Raw genomic sequence first — 14619 nt, 5'->3', positions numbered from 1 at the left:
ACAGCGCTTTCCTAAAGGATCACCGGGCCCTATTTATTTTTCTCTCCTATTTTGATTTTATTTCTATTTTGTGATGCCTATAGGAGATTTATATATATCTCCACTCTTGTATAAAGAAAAATGAAGATTCTTGAGAGTTTTTCTATTGTTTTATTTTCTACAATGACATTTTGACAATTAAATCTAATAAGCTTAATTAGCTAAAAGATATAACAATTTGGAAAAAAATTAGAAATGAGCTAAAAATAAATCATACTTTGTTTTATGGTATGATTAAATCCTTTGAATTGGCCTATGAAAATTTGATCTTTTTGAGCTGAGCTTGCTATTTTGTATTGCATCAATCTGGTGCATGAATCCTTTGTTAAATCATCTCTGCATCTATTTGCACATGATGGAAAGACTGTTAGGCTTTCATTAGATTGTTTGAAGTGGGCGTTAGGGCCCATTATTTTTTTTTATTAAGGTCAGTGGATTTAGGTTCCGACATGCAGCATGACAAGAGAAGGAGCATTTGAGTGCTTGATTAACTGCAGCTTTTCTCACTATAGTACGGACTGAAGATCAACAAAATGCAGGATTCTGTTGAATTTAGCATTTTGCAGCCTGCTATGTGCAGACTATATATCTATGTATCTCCTTTTGGTCAAAGACAGCTCTGGAGATGAACTGAGCAAACTTTACTTGATCTGTCGCTACCTTTACCTGGAAGTTCATATTTGACACTGTAGTCCACTTGACTCTAGAAATTGCGATGAGAGAGTCGGCGAATGTTATCAACTTGTATTTAAGATTTCCGTGGTGTATTGATATGCCTCTTTATCTTGGATTTCCCTCTAGATAATGTTCGAAGTTCAACTATTTTTAGGCCCATTTTTAATGTTTTCATTAAAAGTTTTTTCTTGATGTGCTCCTGATCTATAAGGTACTATTGCATACCTGAGTTCCAAAGAGGCATTTATTAATCGATTTTGTGGGAGCTTTTTATTTGTTTGAGGGATTCTGCCTATATTCATGCACGTTGTTCTGTTTTTGCTCAATATACTTTTTTTTTTAATTTCTGTAAACAATTGCAGTATCAATCTATCATTAATAGATTATTACTCTTTAGTAAGTGTCCTACCTCCTAATTTAGGGTTCAGATTTTATTTCTAAAGCTGTAGACATTGCGGCCAAGGAGTTGCTAGCTGCTGCTACACCTGGACAAGGTATGTTACTGAACTTATCTCCTTGTACTTTATCCATGAAGTTGGAGTTGCATTACCGGTCTAAGGATTTATTTCTACAGTTGACCAGGTGGAACTAGATCGTGCTAAACAGGCCACCAAATCTGCTGTTTTGATGAATCTGGAATCAAGAGTATGTGCTTCATAATATACTCCTGACATAGACATGCTACAGTTGCTGCTTCTGAATATATTTTACTAAATTTTGGTATTTCATTATGCAGATGGTAGCATCAGAGGACATAGGACGGCAGATTTTGACATATGGAGAAAGGTATGTTTGTTCCCAATTAACATCATTTAATTCATGTATATTTTCTCTTATTGTGAAGGCATATTTGTTATGACACCGCCAGGATAGTATAGAAAATTAGTAAGTGAAATGAGCGGCAACAGAGAAATATGAATGCTATTTTTCGCTGAAAGTTGCTTACTTCCCCTTGCACAAGAAAGTAACCCAATCAATGCATGGCGGTACTACATATAATATATAATTTTTTCAGTTGTAGGTATTATATTATAATTTTTTAAAAAATTATGTTATTCTTAGATTCTCTTATGCCATTTTTTGGATCCTTTTGACGTAACAAAGACAGAAAACCAAACCAACCAAACACATTTTTTTTACCAACACCCATTCTCATTTCACTAATCAAGATCGAGTAAAAGTTGTCTCATTAAATCATCACAGAACATAACTATTCTTCCATAGTTATCTAAATAAATTTCATATAATCATTAATACAGAAGCATGCATAATATAAATTATCAAATAGACTATTGTACTTCTAATAAATTTCATAGAAAATTTATACATATCAAAAGGCTTTAATTTACATTATGTGCATTATTTTTTTAACATACTTCTAAAACTGTACCTCAAAATTAGAGGATATAAAACAAAAATGAGTCACTTGACTATAATCTCACCTGTTCCTTTTGCTTCCTTTTTCTTGCTTGAAATAATAATCAACATAATGTTTGATGAGCTAAAAGCTAGATGATAAAAAATTCTAATACAAGAAAACAAAATGATAATATACATGTTCATATATTTAATTAATTTGAAGATTATTAATTATAGATAATACTAATTTATTATGTATATTTTAAATCAAGACAATTTTATAATTATATTATTAAGAGACACAATCATTAGTAATCTTTATGTAAGAAAATAAAATATATCTTATAAATATCAAATATTTAATGCATTCGGATAGTCAATTGTTGGTTTGAAAATTATTCGTTTTCACTCATTTATATTTTCATTCATACTTTTTATAGTATGAGTAGTATTATACGATGTCTTTATAAGATTTGTCATATACATATTCTTTTATTTATATTTGTCATATTCATATCATTTATTTATCACCGAGCTCGTTGACCATAATAAATAGCCCATCAATTCATGTTTGAACTATATTGTATTAAATTTGCATAATTAAGACTTGGGGATCTTTTTTTCGTACTTATTGGGGCTCATCCTGTAAAATATTTTACCTATTTTTGTACAAATTATCATCATTATATGTCAATTCGTCTGCATAACAAAAATTTTATAAATTTTTAAAATATTTGGCATTGTTATGTACATGCCCTATCTAATCTGTGTTGATCACCATTAAGAGAGTAAACGAGTTGAGTCAAGCTTGAGCCATTCTTGGCTAGAGCTTGAGCTTAAACCTAATTAATTAATTGAGCTTGAGCTCGTGCTTAAGTCTATGAGTTCGAATCAACTTGTTTATTATAAAAGAGAAAAAAAAAGCTAATGTTATAATAAAATGATATATAAAATAAGCAATTATGAAATAAAAAGAAACTTGATATAAATTATAAAATATCATTTTTAAATATTTTTAATGATTTAGGGTATGTCAGGCAACAAATGCTATCTAAGCTATTAAGATTTAGTAAATCCCGCAAAATCCAGATTTACTAAATCCTAAATGGGTTAAAGCTAGAAATTTATGTGGCCACGAATTTACTAAATCCTGTAAATACGATAGAACTGTTTGGCAACTTCAAGAAGGATTTTGGAAGTAGTTATGGCCTGTGGAAACAACCGGAAGCCCGCGAACTTAAATCTCAAGCCCCACGAAGTTAAATCCACCTATTCGTAGAATTTATGATTTATGGTATTTACAGCCGAAATCCGTGGAATTCGTATTTATGAAATTGTGGGATTTATTTTGAGCAAAATGACTGTCTGGTAGGATTCAGTTTAAATCTAGCATCAATCCATTCCCCAACAGCCCCTTAAAAATAGATTCTTAAAATTTAATATAGTTTGGGTATATTTAATATCAATATTTTCTTTTTAAACAAGCCGGTTAATTATTCGAGTCAGGGCTAGCTTGAGCTTGGCTTGTTAGCTCATTAAGCTTAGCTCACAAGCCACTTAATGAGGCAAGCTGGAGCTGGCTCACAAGTTGGCTTGGCTCACTTGCACCCCTAGTAACCATCATCCTTAGTCATTCAAGGTTGTTGAATGATGGTCATTTGATTGAAATCGCTATTTATTGGTAAGGTGGCAAGTTGGTTCAATTGGAGCTAGTAGCACAATAGTTTATTGGCCTTAGAACAACACAATATACTTAGCAAACCTCCATTGGACTTCCCTCGAGACTTGAATTGGCAATTTACAATGATTGCCACTAGGTTAACCCAATAAAGCCTTGCATTGGCCTACAAAACGTCTCTTCATCTGATGGATATTGGATGCACATTTTGCAATAACCATCCCCAATCAATTCTCTGCCAATTCCCCGTCCAACCCTTAGAACTCCAGGATCCGATGAGCTTGGTTTTGTATGATTCTCCTTAATGCTCCAGGCCTACCAGCTATTGCAATCTAAAGCTAAGAGGTTCTCATTCATCCAGTTAAATTCCCGGAGCCATCAATTCAACTTAATATTCTCTAACCCAAGTACATGAAAATTCTCCTAATTCCTTTTAAGGTTTTTAATCTCCCTACATTAATGTATTTCAAGGAAAAGCATGATATGTAACAGTCTACATCTGGGTATTTTAATATGTACATGTTATAACACAATCTTAAAAACTTGAGTAATATAAATATCATGAAATTCTTTTAAATAAGTTATGTATTAAATTTGCAATAACTTTATTAGCATTAGCAGGTGCTAATGACGTGCTTAATATGGAAAATTTTTTATAAATATTGGACTTACAAATTATGTACTTATCTTAGAGATCGAGTATCTTATCATAATTGTATGATTTTTATCGGGATGTTTTTTTTAATTCATTGAAATCTTGCCCTTTCGCAAACTATCTAATATCAACAAATTCCTTACTTAAATATAAATTCTTAAATTAACAATTTACCACAAGTAAATTAACAAGAATTTTTTCATTCAAGCCTATAAGCTTATTTATTTAAATCCAACTTGATTTGCGTTAGAAATAATGGAAAATCAAATTTTTTACCTAAATCCTTGGCTTTCTTCTTCTTCTTCACTTCTTTTTTCCTTCTTTTCTTGATTATCTTAAAACCTACATGAGCCCAGCTCCTTCTGCCTCTAGTTTTATTACAGGAAAGGTAATAAGGATAAATTAGGAATGCTAATACATGTATGTGTGTGTGTGTCTATCTATCTATCTATAAATATATATATATATATATATATATATAGAGAGAGAGAGAGAGAGAGAGAGAGAGAGAGAGAGAGAGAGAGAGAGAGAGAGAGAGAGAGAGAGAGAGAGAGAGACAGGCATATCCCCTTCTAAGCTGACATCTCTATTACAATTGTCTCCTTTAATAAAAACTACTGTAGTTCACTGATTTTGGATAATTCAAAGTTCGATGAATAGTGAATTAATTTTTTGACCAGCATTATTATGGTGAAAAACTTTGGAAAATTATTTTATTAAAAATTAGTTAATAAATGCTATGTACTTGTATATTCATATATGAATTTATATATGAAAATGACTAAAATGAGTTTAGAGTTTTATAAAAATTTGTTTGATCATTTTTTGAGCAGCACGAAAGATGGAGTAAAAATTTAATAGAAAATTTAAGTATGTCTTTTTGAATTGGCATTACATAATCACCATTTGAGATTAATGATAAATTTGATAAATCATCAAGTTATTTTGATAATATGATAAATTAATGTCATTAATATTTTAAATAATTTAATGAATAATATATACTTGATTAAAAAATTATATTTGGAATTACTTTTAATTAAAATTGCACCTTATTTTAATTTAAAAATAATAAAACTTAGTTTTAGGTTTAGTTTAAACCTTTTAATACTCTGTAGAAACAAATTTCTTTTCAATTTGATTATTTATATTAATTAGCTTACCTTAAACTGTAAGATATATTTAAGAATCTCATTTTCAAATTAATCTATTACTTTATAAAACTTTAATGTTGAAATATACCATCTATTTTTTTATTTAATAACATTTTAAAGTTAAATTTAAAATTGAGATATAAGTTTTAATAATTAGAGAAGAGAATGATGCCTTTTAATTAAGAGATAATGCTATAATTATAGTTGTGCATTTTTTCTTGATTAAATGGATGTTTGATAGATTTGGTCGTGCTATGAATTTTTAATGTTCACTTTTAAATGAAAAATAAATCCCTTGTCATTAAATTAATAAAAATAAATACATTTTCAAGAAGTTTGTATTTTCAAAATGAAGATTTCTTCTTTTTTTGGTGATTTTGAGAGAATTTTCTTTCATTTAGAAGTCATAGTGTGTATATAGATGTAGATATTATATGGATTGTATTTTATTATTTTTCATGATAACTCTGAATTGAAATTTCCTTTCTATTAAGAAATAAGAAATATAAATTATGGGGCAACTCTATTATGAAATGGAACACTATTGGTGTTTTGAAATTTTGTTGAAAAAATTCTTTTTTGGTTTTATGCGCACGCACGTCCCCTCACACACATATATAAATATATAGATAAATGCATGTCAATCAATAGAACACAACGAAGAAAAATAAATTCATGCAGTGTAGGGTCTGTTTGGGGCAGTTGCAACTTATTAATAAGCTGCTACACAGCATCTGCCCCAGAATGCTGGTGCGTAGAAGCTGCTGCATATAAACTAACTGTTGTTTGTTTTTTTATGTTTGAAAACAACTGCAACACAACTCTTTTTGAACAAATGATTATTCTGTCAGTATAATAATGTTTTTTGCAACAAAACTGTCATAACAATATATTTAATACTTTAGAAACTAAAATCTATTTAAGAATAATGCAAAAAAAATAAGATATATACCCCATTTAATAGTGAGTCATCATTACTAAAATAAAGAAAAAAAACTGTTAAAATAAGATTTAATATTATGATAATATTATTTTTAAAATTGAGGCGGCGTATGTCACGAGCCAGACCGTTTTCCAGGGAGACTAGCCATTCCAGATCACTCGACGGAGGAATCTACCAGCCGTTTGCCCACCGGAAGAAGTCATACTTGTCTGTGATTCTCCGCGGGCACCTGTAGAACTATCTCCTTGAGATGTCCCTGAAATCATTGAACTCATCTTTTCTGAATGTTTCAAAAGAACATCCAATAGTCATAACACGTATAAATTAATAAAAGAAGTAATTAATTACAGTTTTGTATAGATATGAGGTCTCAGGGACTTAATATGCCAACCAACAAATCAGTCACTACAAAAGAACAACCGACCTTATAAAATAAGTGTTCTTGATTGCCTTTAACTCGCGTAATACCAAGTTCGTGTGTGTCGCATATGCTTATCACCAACAAAGGCCATCCAGAAGAATCTCAAAAGTCGTATCGCCGAAAAAAATGAGAGGAACTTGGTTTTCTTCAATAAAATTTCACATGTGACATCAATTAATACCGACAATCAGAATAACTCATAAGGTCTAACGTCTCATCATGGATCTCTCAAACCTACCAAAAGTAAAATAAAAGAAAAAAAAACACTTAAAATCATCATAAAAAACCCGAATAATCATAATCAAATGTACAAGGAACAAAAATATATGAGAACTGTATAAAATAAACAAGCAAAAATTGAAAAAATAAGTAATTATTTACATTTTTAAATAGGCGTGAGGTCTCATAAAACTCAATGCACCAACTAATGAATCTATCACTACAAGAAGACAACAAACCTTATAAAAAAAAGGTTTTCGTTTGCCTTTAACCCACGTAATATCAAGCTCGTGTATCACATACACATATCACCAAAAAAAGGTCATCCGGAAGAACCTAAAAAACCACAATATCAAAAAGAAGAGAGAAACTTGGTTGTCTTCATTAGGATTTCACATGTGACACCAACCAACTACGATTAACAGACCATCCAGAAGAATCCATAAGGTCAAACGTCTCATCATGAACCTCTCAAACCCACAAAAGAAAAAAAAAAAACTACATATAACGTAAAAAACCTAAACAAACAATATCGAATACACAAGGAACAAAAAATAAACAAGGATTGTCCAATCAACATCCAACAACAACGTCTGTAATCCGCTCTCTCAATTCAATCATTTCTCCATCTCCTTCGCCATCCTGGGTGCAATTTTCTTGTGATTCTACTTCTGACTGTTGTACAGATTGCCCTGTGATATTCAAATGTTTTAGGTAGGACGTGTAAATGATCATCGATAGTCATGCTGAAGTTTACATCAGTTTGAGAATGATGTCGTCGAATGTAGTTGTGGAGAGTCATTATAACAACTATAATCTTTACCCACTTCGAAAAAAAATACGTCGGCATATCACACAATATTAATTTTTTACAGATGCCACAACACACACATTAGCCACGACAACCAGACAAATACAACCCACAACCTCCACCACCACAGTTCAAGACAAAACACCTCCACACACATTCTACAGCAACCATAACACAACCAGAGTCACAACCCAACCCATAACACCGCTACCACAACCTAGGACACTGCTAGACCCTCAACCACCCAACCACACCACCACACACATCCCATAGCCACCATACCACATGACTCAACCCCCAACCACCCAACTCTCACAACCACCACAACCCACAACACATCGACCACAGCCCACGACACAACCACTCAGCCTAAGGCCGCCACACCACAACCACCCAACCACACCTCCACACTCACACACATCCCACAACCACCACACCACAAGACAACTCCACAACCACCCAACTCTCAGCACAATTACCACAACACACAACACAACCACCACAATCTACAACACAACCACCATAACCCACAACCACCATTGCCCGCAACTACCACCATAGCCCACAACACAACCACTCAACTACACCCTCATACTTATATCACAACCAACACACCACAAGACACAACTCCACAAGAAAACAACACTCAGCACAACCGCACATCACAACCACCACAACATCTTAAGAGAATTCTTTGTAGGCTCATTTGGCTGCTTAAAGTTAGAAAAATATGCTTTAAATTTACATTAATAAAATGATTTTATTTTCTTGTTGCATCTTATTATTGTGGGGTTGTATAAGAATTTATTTTCAAGCCTTTACCTAGAGATAATGAAGATGATGTTTCCATGTTATTGATGATAATCACTGAAAAGTACTCATTGAAGTTTTCCTTAAAAAAATTCTTAAAGAAAATATAGGAGTTATCAACGCACAAAATAATTTCCACCACCACACACAACACAATCACTACAAGTCTACAACCCACAACACAACCACCACAACCCACACACACCACAACCACCCAACCACACCCCCACACCCCACACACACATCACAACTACCACACCACAATACACAACACCACGACCACCCAGCTCTCAACACAACCACCACAACCCACAACACAGTCACCTCACCACAAACACAACCACCCCAACAATCGACCGCCAATAGTAGCAGCAATCCACTACCACCAAATCCATAGTGAAGACCATTACCCCATCACCAATGAAGAAAGTCCAACACCAATGCAAAATCACATGAATTAGAAAAACCAAAATCGCATAAATTGCAAAATCCAGCGGCAGTAAACAACCAATTGAAAATCAATGACCGAATAGAGTTCAGAAAACCATCGCAAAATCATAATGCCAAATAAAAGTTGAAAGATAATGCCGCAGGCCGAAGGAGAGCAAAAGATCCAACCAAAGACGAAGCATAATACATGGATCGGATAGGAGGAGGCGAGCGGGGATCTTACCTTTAGGGTGATGAGAGAGAGAAGCTCGGTTGTGAGAGAGGGGACGGAGAAGCTCAGCTCGGTCGTGAGAGAGGCGAGAGAGGGGGTAGGGTAGTAAAAAGCTGGTGAGTAGTTAATACGAAACGTACCCCACGACCTACGTTTCGTTCGATTTTTTTAAAAAAGCCACAACGCCGCATTTTTCAAATGAACAAAAAAGAAAATCGTGGTTTGGGGCCATGCCGCGCAAAGAAAGCTGACCTAAACAAACCCTTTGTGGGACAAATATTTGTTTTTATATATTTGGATAGATAGAGTGAGCCCTTCTCTTCCTTGTATATAGATGATGGAGTAAACAATGACAACCTTGGAGCCTTTTTTTAATGTTTGAATCCTCGCCCTCTCATGATATCAACTTATTCCGAGTGGGTCTTGAGAATACTTGTTTTTACTTGAATTCCACAAAGATTAAAATCACCGTGGCTCTAGTGAAACTTTATGGGGAAGAAAAAAAAAATGGTGATTGTACTGCTACACAGCAGATTCAGCAAGTCAACTCTAGTTTGCCAGACGGTTTAGATGTATTTTGCCTATTTTGGAGCCAAATCTGTGCAAAATAATGATATTTTAGCGGTCACTCTATGCTGTTTTATATGCAAAATTGCTGACAACTAAAATTGTGTTAATTAAAAATTGAGGCAACCTTTTTTTTAGGAGTGTGTAGGGTGGGTACGTAATGCTCGAAATATTGTTATATGTAAAACTAGTACTATTTTCCATCCATTTTTCAAATTTTTACTCAAATAACAAAATACTCGATAAAACCCCAACTGATATTTTTCATTTTTATCATATCCTCAATGTTTTGATGCGGCTTTTGTAAATGCATTGGTTTGGCAGTTAAAAAACTTCACCTGGGCGTTAATTTTGTAAATAGCCATGTTGCAAGGGCTATCTATGTAATTTTCCCCTCTTTTTTAATGCCTACAGGCTACATCTTATAGATTAAAAATGTTCATATGAAGTTAATGCATATAATGGAAATCTTACTTTAACGGCCATATCAGCCATATCGAAGTTTTACTGGTGGGAGCAGAATATAGTAAATACCGTCTGCACAACATATTTCTTTGTCATATGTAGTCATTCTCCGAATTTTGTATTCTACAGATTGTAGTTTTAGACTTTGTGACTCAAATGGTACATTAACCCTGCATTTATGTTGCGCTAGATCTACTGTACTTTTTTACTTCTTCTATACCTGTTAGTAGAACCAAAATTTTAGAGCCCCTTTGGCTTCATTTTGTTTTCCGTTTTTGTTTTTGTTTTTAGTTTTGTTTTTGAAAATATATTTGGATAGTGTATTTGTTATATGTTTTTATATTTTATTTTAAAAAGTAAATTCACCTTATTTCTTAAAACACTCAAAACACATAAAATCTGTTGAGTGTTTTTAAAAACAACTATAACTACCAAATATCTTTTAATTCAAATCAAAACATAAACAAAATAAAATCAAAACAAAAAGTAGAAGTGATCTGAAACGGGGCCTTAAGAAGATGGTGGTGGAATGAAAAATGAATGATAGGTTTAAAACTCTCTTTCTTAAATCTTTTAAAATTATTATAATTATAATTTTAATTATTAAATTAAAAATATGATTAATAACAAAATTTAATCAAGCATTTAAGTTTTAAGAGGGGTGAACTTTTTAGTGTATTATACGATATTAAAGGGTTCATTAAGAATCTCGGATTGAGAGTGACCCTATTTCTTCTAGACGATTTTTTTTTAAAGAGTTTTTTGGGAGATTCTGTTCATAGTTTTATTTGAGTTTCTCTTGTTCTCTATATTGAGCTGTAACAAATTAAACAACTTAGAAGTTGGAAGTTCAGACTATTGTCCCTTACTGATTTTATATTTTTAGAAGCATTTACTGAGCAGAAATTTTTTTATTTTTTCCTGGTCTGTTTCAGTTTTGATTTCCCTTTTAACTACTGCTTACCATGCAGGAAACCTATTGAACATTTCCTTAAAGCAGTTGATGAGGTTACTCTGGAAGACCTTGCTTCTCTTACCGAAAAGATAATTTCCTCGCCGCTCACATTGGCTTCTTTCGGAGATGGTATGCACCCATTGGCTGATCAGATTTTAATTATTACACTAATCTCAAAGCAAATCCAACAGCTGTGAGACCTATCCTGACCAAACTTTATGTTTACCATTTTTCTTCATTTGCAGTTACTCATGTGCCTGGTTATGAATCAGTAAGCAGAAAGTTTCACTCCAAGTGAAAATCTTAAAAATTCCATAACCTGTTAATGCTATATTCTTCAAAATCAGTTTTGCATTGTTGTAGCTTTCATGCAGCTGAAATAGTTGCCATTTTTATAAGAAATATATATTGGAAGAATAATTATCCAAACTGTTGTGGTTATATCTTTTTAATAATCCCTTCCAGTTTAAATTCAAATGTATAAATTTTCCGGGCATGCTCATGTCCCAGAAATTGAAGAGAATTTCATTATGCTTGTGTAGCAATCAGCCATGCTTTTGAGGGAAGCACCATTCATGTTTCAGGTAAAGTTCTATTACTTGTTATTATTCCATTTTTTATCTGCACAGTTGGTTGAGATCTTATCAGAAAATTTTCAGTTTCTTATTTTGGTTCGGATGTGCAAGATGTTTTAATTAATATAATCTAAGTTTGTCAATACAGAAAAGAAAACTTAAATCTGGAATATTTCTTCTGAAATTGTTTTGAGCTTTGATCATGACAACACTCTAATGGTGATATATTTACACGTGTCACGATCAAATTGTTAAAAATATGATAAAAAATGAAAATTATGAGAAATTGTTTTGAGCTTTGATCATGACAACACTCTATTGGTGATATATTTACACGTGTCACGATCAAAGGGTTAAAAATATGATAAAAAATGAAAATTATGGGTTGATTTTTATCATGAATTTCGATATTAGAGTGAGAATTTGAAAAATGGACGAAAGAGATTGCTAGATTTGTAAATAGTAATGTTTTGAGTGTTTAGTATGTAACATCCCGATAAAAAATCATCTTTAATTTTGTTTATAATTTTAGCACCATTTTATACTATGAAGTTTTCACCTGATTTGATCCTGACAAAAGAATAAGAAAATTGAGTCGAGAAGTCTTATTAAGGTGGGAAGGATGATGGAGGCCTACTTATTTGTTGAGGTCATATACTTGTTAGAAGTTGGATTTAGTGATTCTAAGATTTACTGTAAAGGCTTTAAATCACAATCATTATAAAGCTTCTATGCACAGATTCTAAGATTTACAGGGAAAATTACATACATAACACTCGATTTTTTTGTATTTCCTCGTCTCACACCTACTTACATTACATTTCTATACACATAGCAGATGAAAAGATGAATGACTATTAAAAATGAGATAATGAATGTTAGCTTTTATATGAGACTTATAATTATGAAAGTTTTGATATGGGGTGAATATAAAGTTTTTGGGAGCTATGTATGTAAAAAAACCCCTTTTTATAATTATCTAAATAGATTCATCATAATTATTGATATGAAACGATTTAAATCATCAAAATGAACCATAGAGTTTACAACAAATTTCATAAAAATTTATAGCTAATAGAATTAGTCTTTAATTAACATAACTAGAGGTGTAAACAAACTGAACATGAACAAACAGAGCTTGTGTTCGTGTTCGATTTGTTTGAAATTTAGTTTGTTTAAAATAAACTTATGTTTGAAATTGTTTGTGAAGTCATTGTTTGTGTTCGTTTCTTAACGAGCAAGCCGAATATGAGCTGTTCGCGAACGACGAGTCACTTTGACATCCCTAATATTAATATATAAAAATAATATATTATATTCATTATAAACGTAGATTATATTAATATATAATATCTATATTAGTATATTATTAATATAATATATTAATATAGTGTTCTTATTAATTTATTATATCTTATAATTTATAAAATTTAATTTTATAAAATAACATAAATTTTTTATATATAATTAATTTAAATTATTTTATATTTTGAACAATAACGATTTGAACACAAATGAACACATCACTATTCGTGATTGGTTCGTTTAACTAACCGAACGAAAAAAAAAATGTTTACTTTTGTGTCGTTTACTTATCGAACGAATCGAACACGAACTCATTGATGAATCAAACACAAACTGTTCGCGAACAATGAGCTTTTTTGACAACCCTAAACATAATCATACATTCACTCTTTTCTCTTGCTTGAAATAATCATCAACGTAATATCTGACGAGCTAAAACTATTTATAAATTAACTAACTTTAAAATAACAGTTTTATCTTACAAAAAATCTCCTCATTCAAGCCTCAATGCTTACATAAAACTGAACTCAATATATAGAATTCCAGAAAAAATAAATTTTTTCCTAAAATCTCCAAAATCATTTCTTTTTTTATTATTATTTTTTCTCATTTCTATTATTTTCTTTATACCTTTCTTTTTATAATAATTCAACATTATTCTATATTAACTCTTAACATAAAACTTCATAACCATCATGTACCGGGGCAGCTAGATTCTTAATTAAAGCTTTCACTTCAACATTACGTAAAATTGACATTTATAATAAAAAAATGGAATTGAATTATCAACATCTTTTGATATCATATTAAAACACATAATTCTAACTTCCACAAAACAAGTTCAACACTCAATAAGCGTTTAGCTATTAAAAAGTTCAAGAATGATCATTTCATGGTAAGACAATATAAAGTGCACACAAACTCGGCCCTTAAAATTCTGTCAGGTTTTGTAGCATGCCCAATTAACAGGATCTGTGCCTACGACTGCTTCCATATATTTGTACGCATACCTTTCACAGCCGTATGTCACGGACAAATAGTCCCACATCGGCTAGGTGTAGGGCTGAAAAACAGTATTTAAGTCCTGGGCTGCCCACCTCTCTTAAGGGCTCTTTTGGAGATGACAAGTGGTATCAGAACAGATTACTGCCTGTCAGGTGTGTGGACTCTCCATGGTCCAATGGGCCCCTCGGTTGAGCCGATCCGTGACGAGGGCATCACGTGATTGGGTGGAGGAGAATGTTGCGGACAAATAGTCCCACATCGGCTAGGGCTGAAAAGCAGTATTTAAGTCCTGGGCTGCCCACCTCTCTTAAGGGCTCTTTTG

The 14619-nt window shown here is 32.2% G+C and overlaps 1 protein-coding gene across 1 annotated transcript; it reads left to right on the top strand.

Moving 5' to 3' along the window:
* Positions 1-1116: 1116 nt before the first annotated feature.
* Positions 1117-11995, top strand: LOC110033684 (mitochondrial-processing peptidase subunit alpha-like). Its single transcript, XM_020737739.1, has 5 exons — positions 1117-1208; positions 1289-1359; positions 1451-1500; positions 11429-11541; positions 11658-11995. The coding sequence occupies exons 2-5, from the start codon at positions 1342-1344 to the stop codon at positions 11708-11710; spliced, it is 234 nt and encodes a 77-aa protein (XP_020593398.1). The 5' UTR covers positions 1117-1208; positions 1289-1341; the 3' UTR covers positions 11711-11995.
* The last annotated feature ends 2624 nt before the right edge of the window (positions 11996-14619 follow it).

Source organism: Phalaenopsis equestris, unplaced genomic scaffold, assembly GCF_001263595.1.
Source record: "Phalaenopsis equestris unplaced genomic scaffold, ASM126359v1 Scaffold001256, whole genome shotgun sequence".
Taxonomy (NCBI): domain Eukaryota; kingdom Viridiplantae; phylum Streptophyta; class Magnoliopsida; order Asparagales; family Orchidaceae; genus Phalaenopsis; species Phalaenopsis equestris.
The sequence above is the reverse complement of the archived record's forward strand: the minus strand, read 5'-3'. Positions and strand labels throughout refer to the sequence as shown.

What these genes read in the sequence shown, in the direction of transcription:
- LOC110033684 (XM_020737739.1), top strand. An exon ending in ATTTTGACATATGGAGAAAG is followed by an intron (nt 1,501 to 11,428) that starts GTATGTTTGTTC and finishes CTTACCATGCAG; the next exon opens with GAAACCTATTGAACATTTCC. An exon ending in ATTGGCTTCTTTCGGAGATG is followed by an intron (nt 11,542 to 11,657) that starts GTATGCACCCAT and finishes CTTCATTTGCAG; the next exon opens with TTACTCATGTGCCTGGTTAT.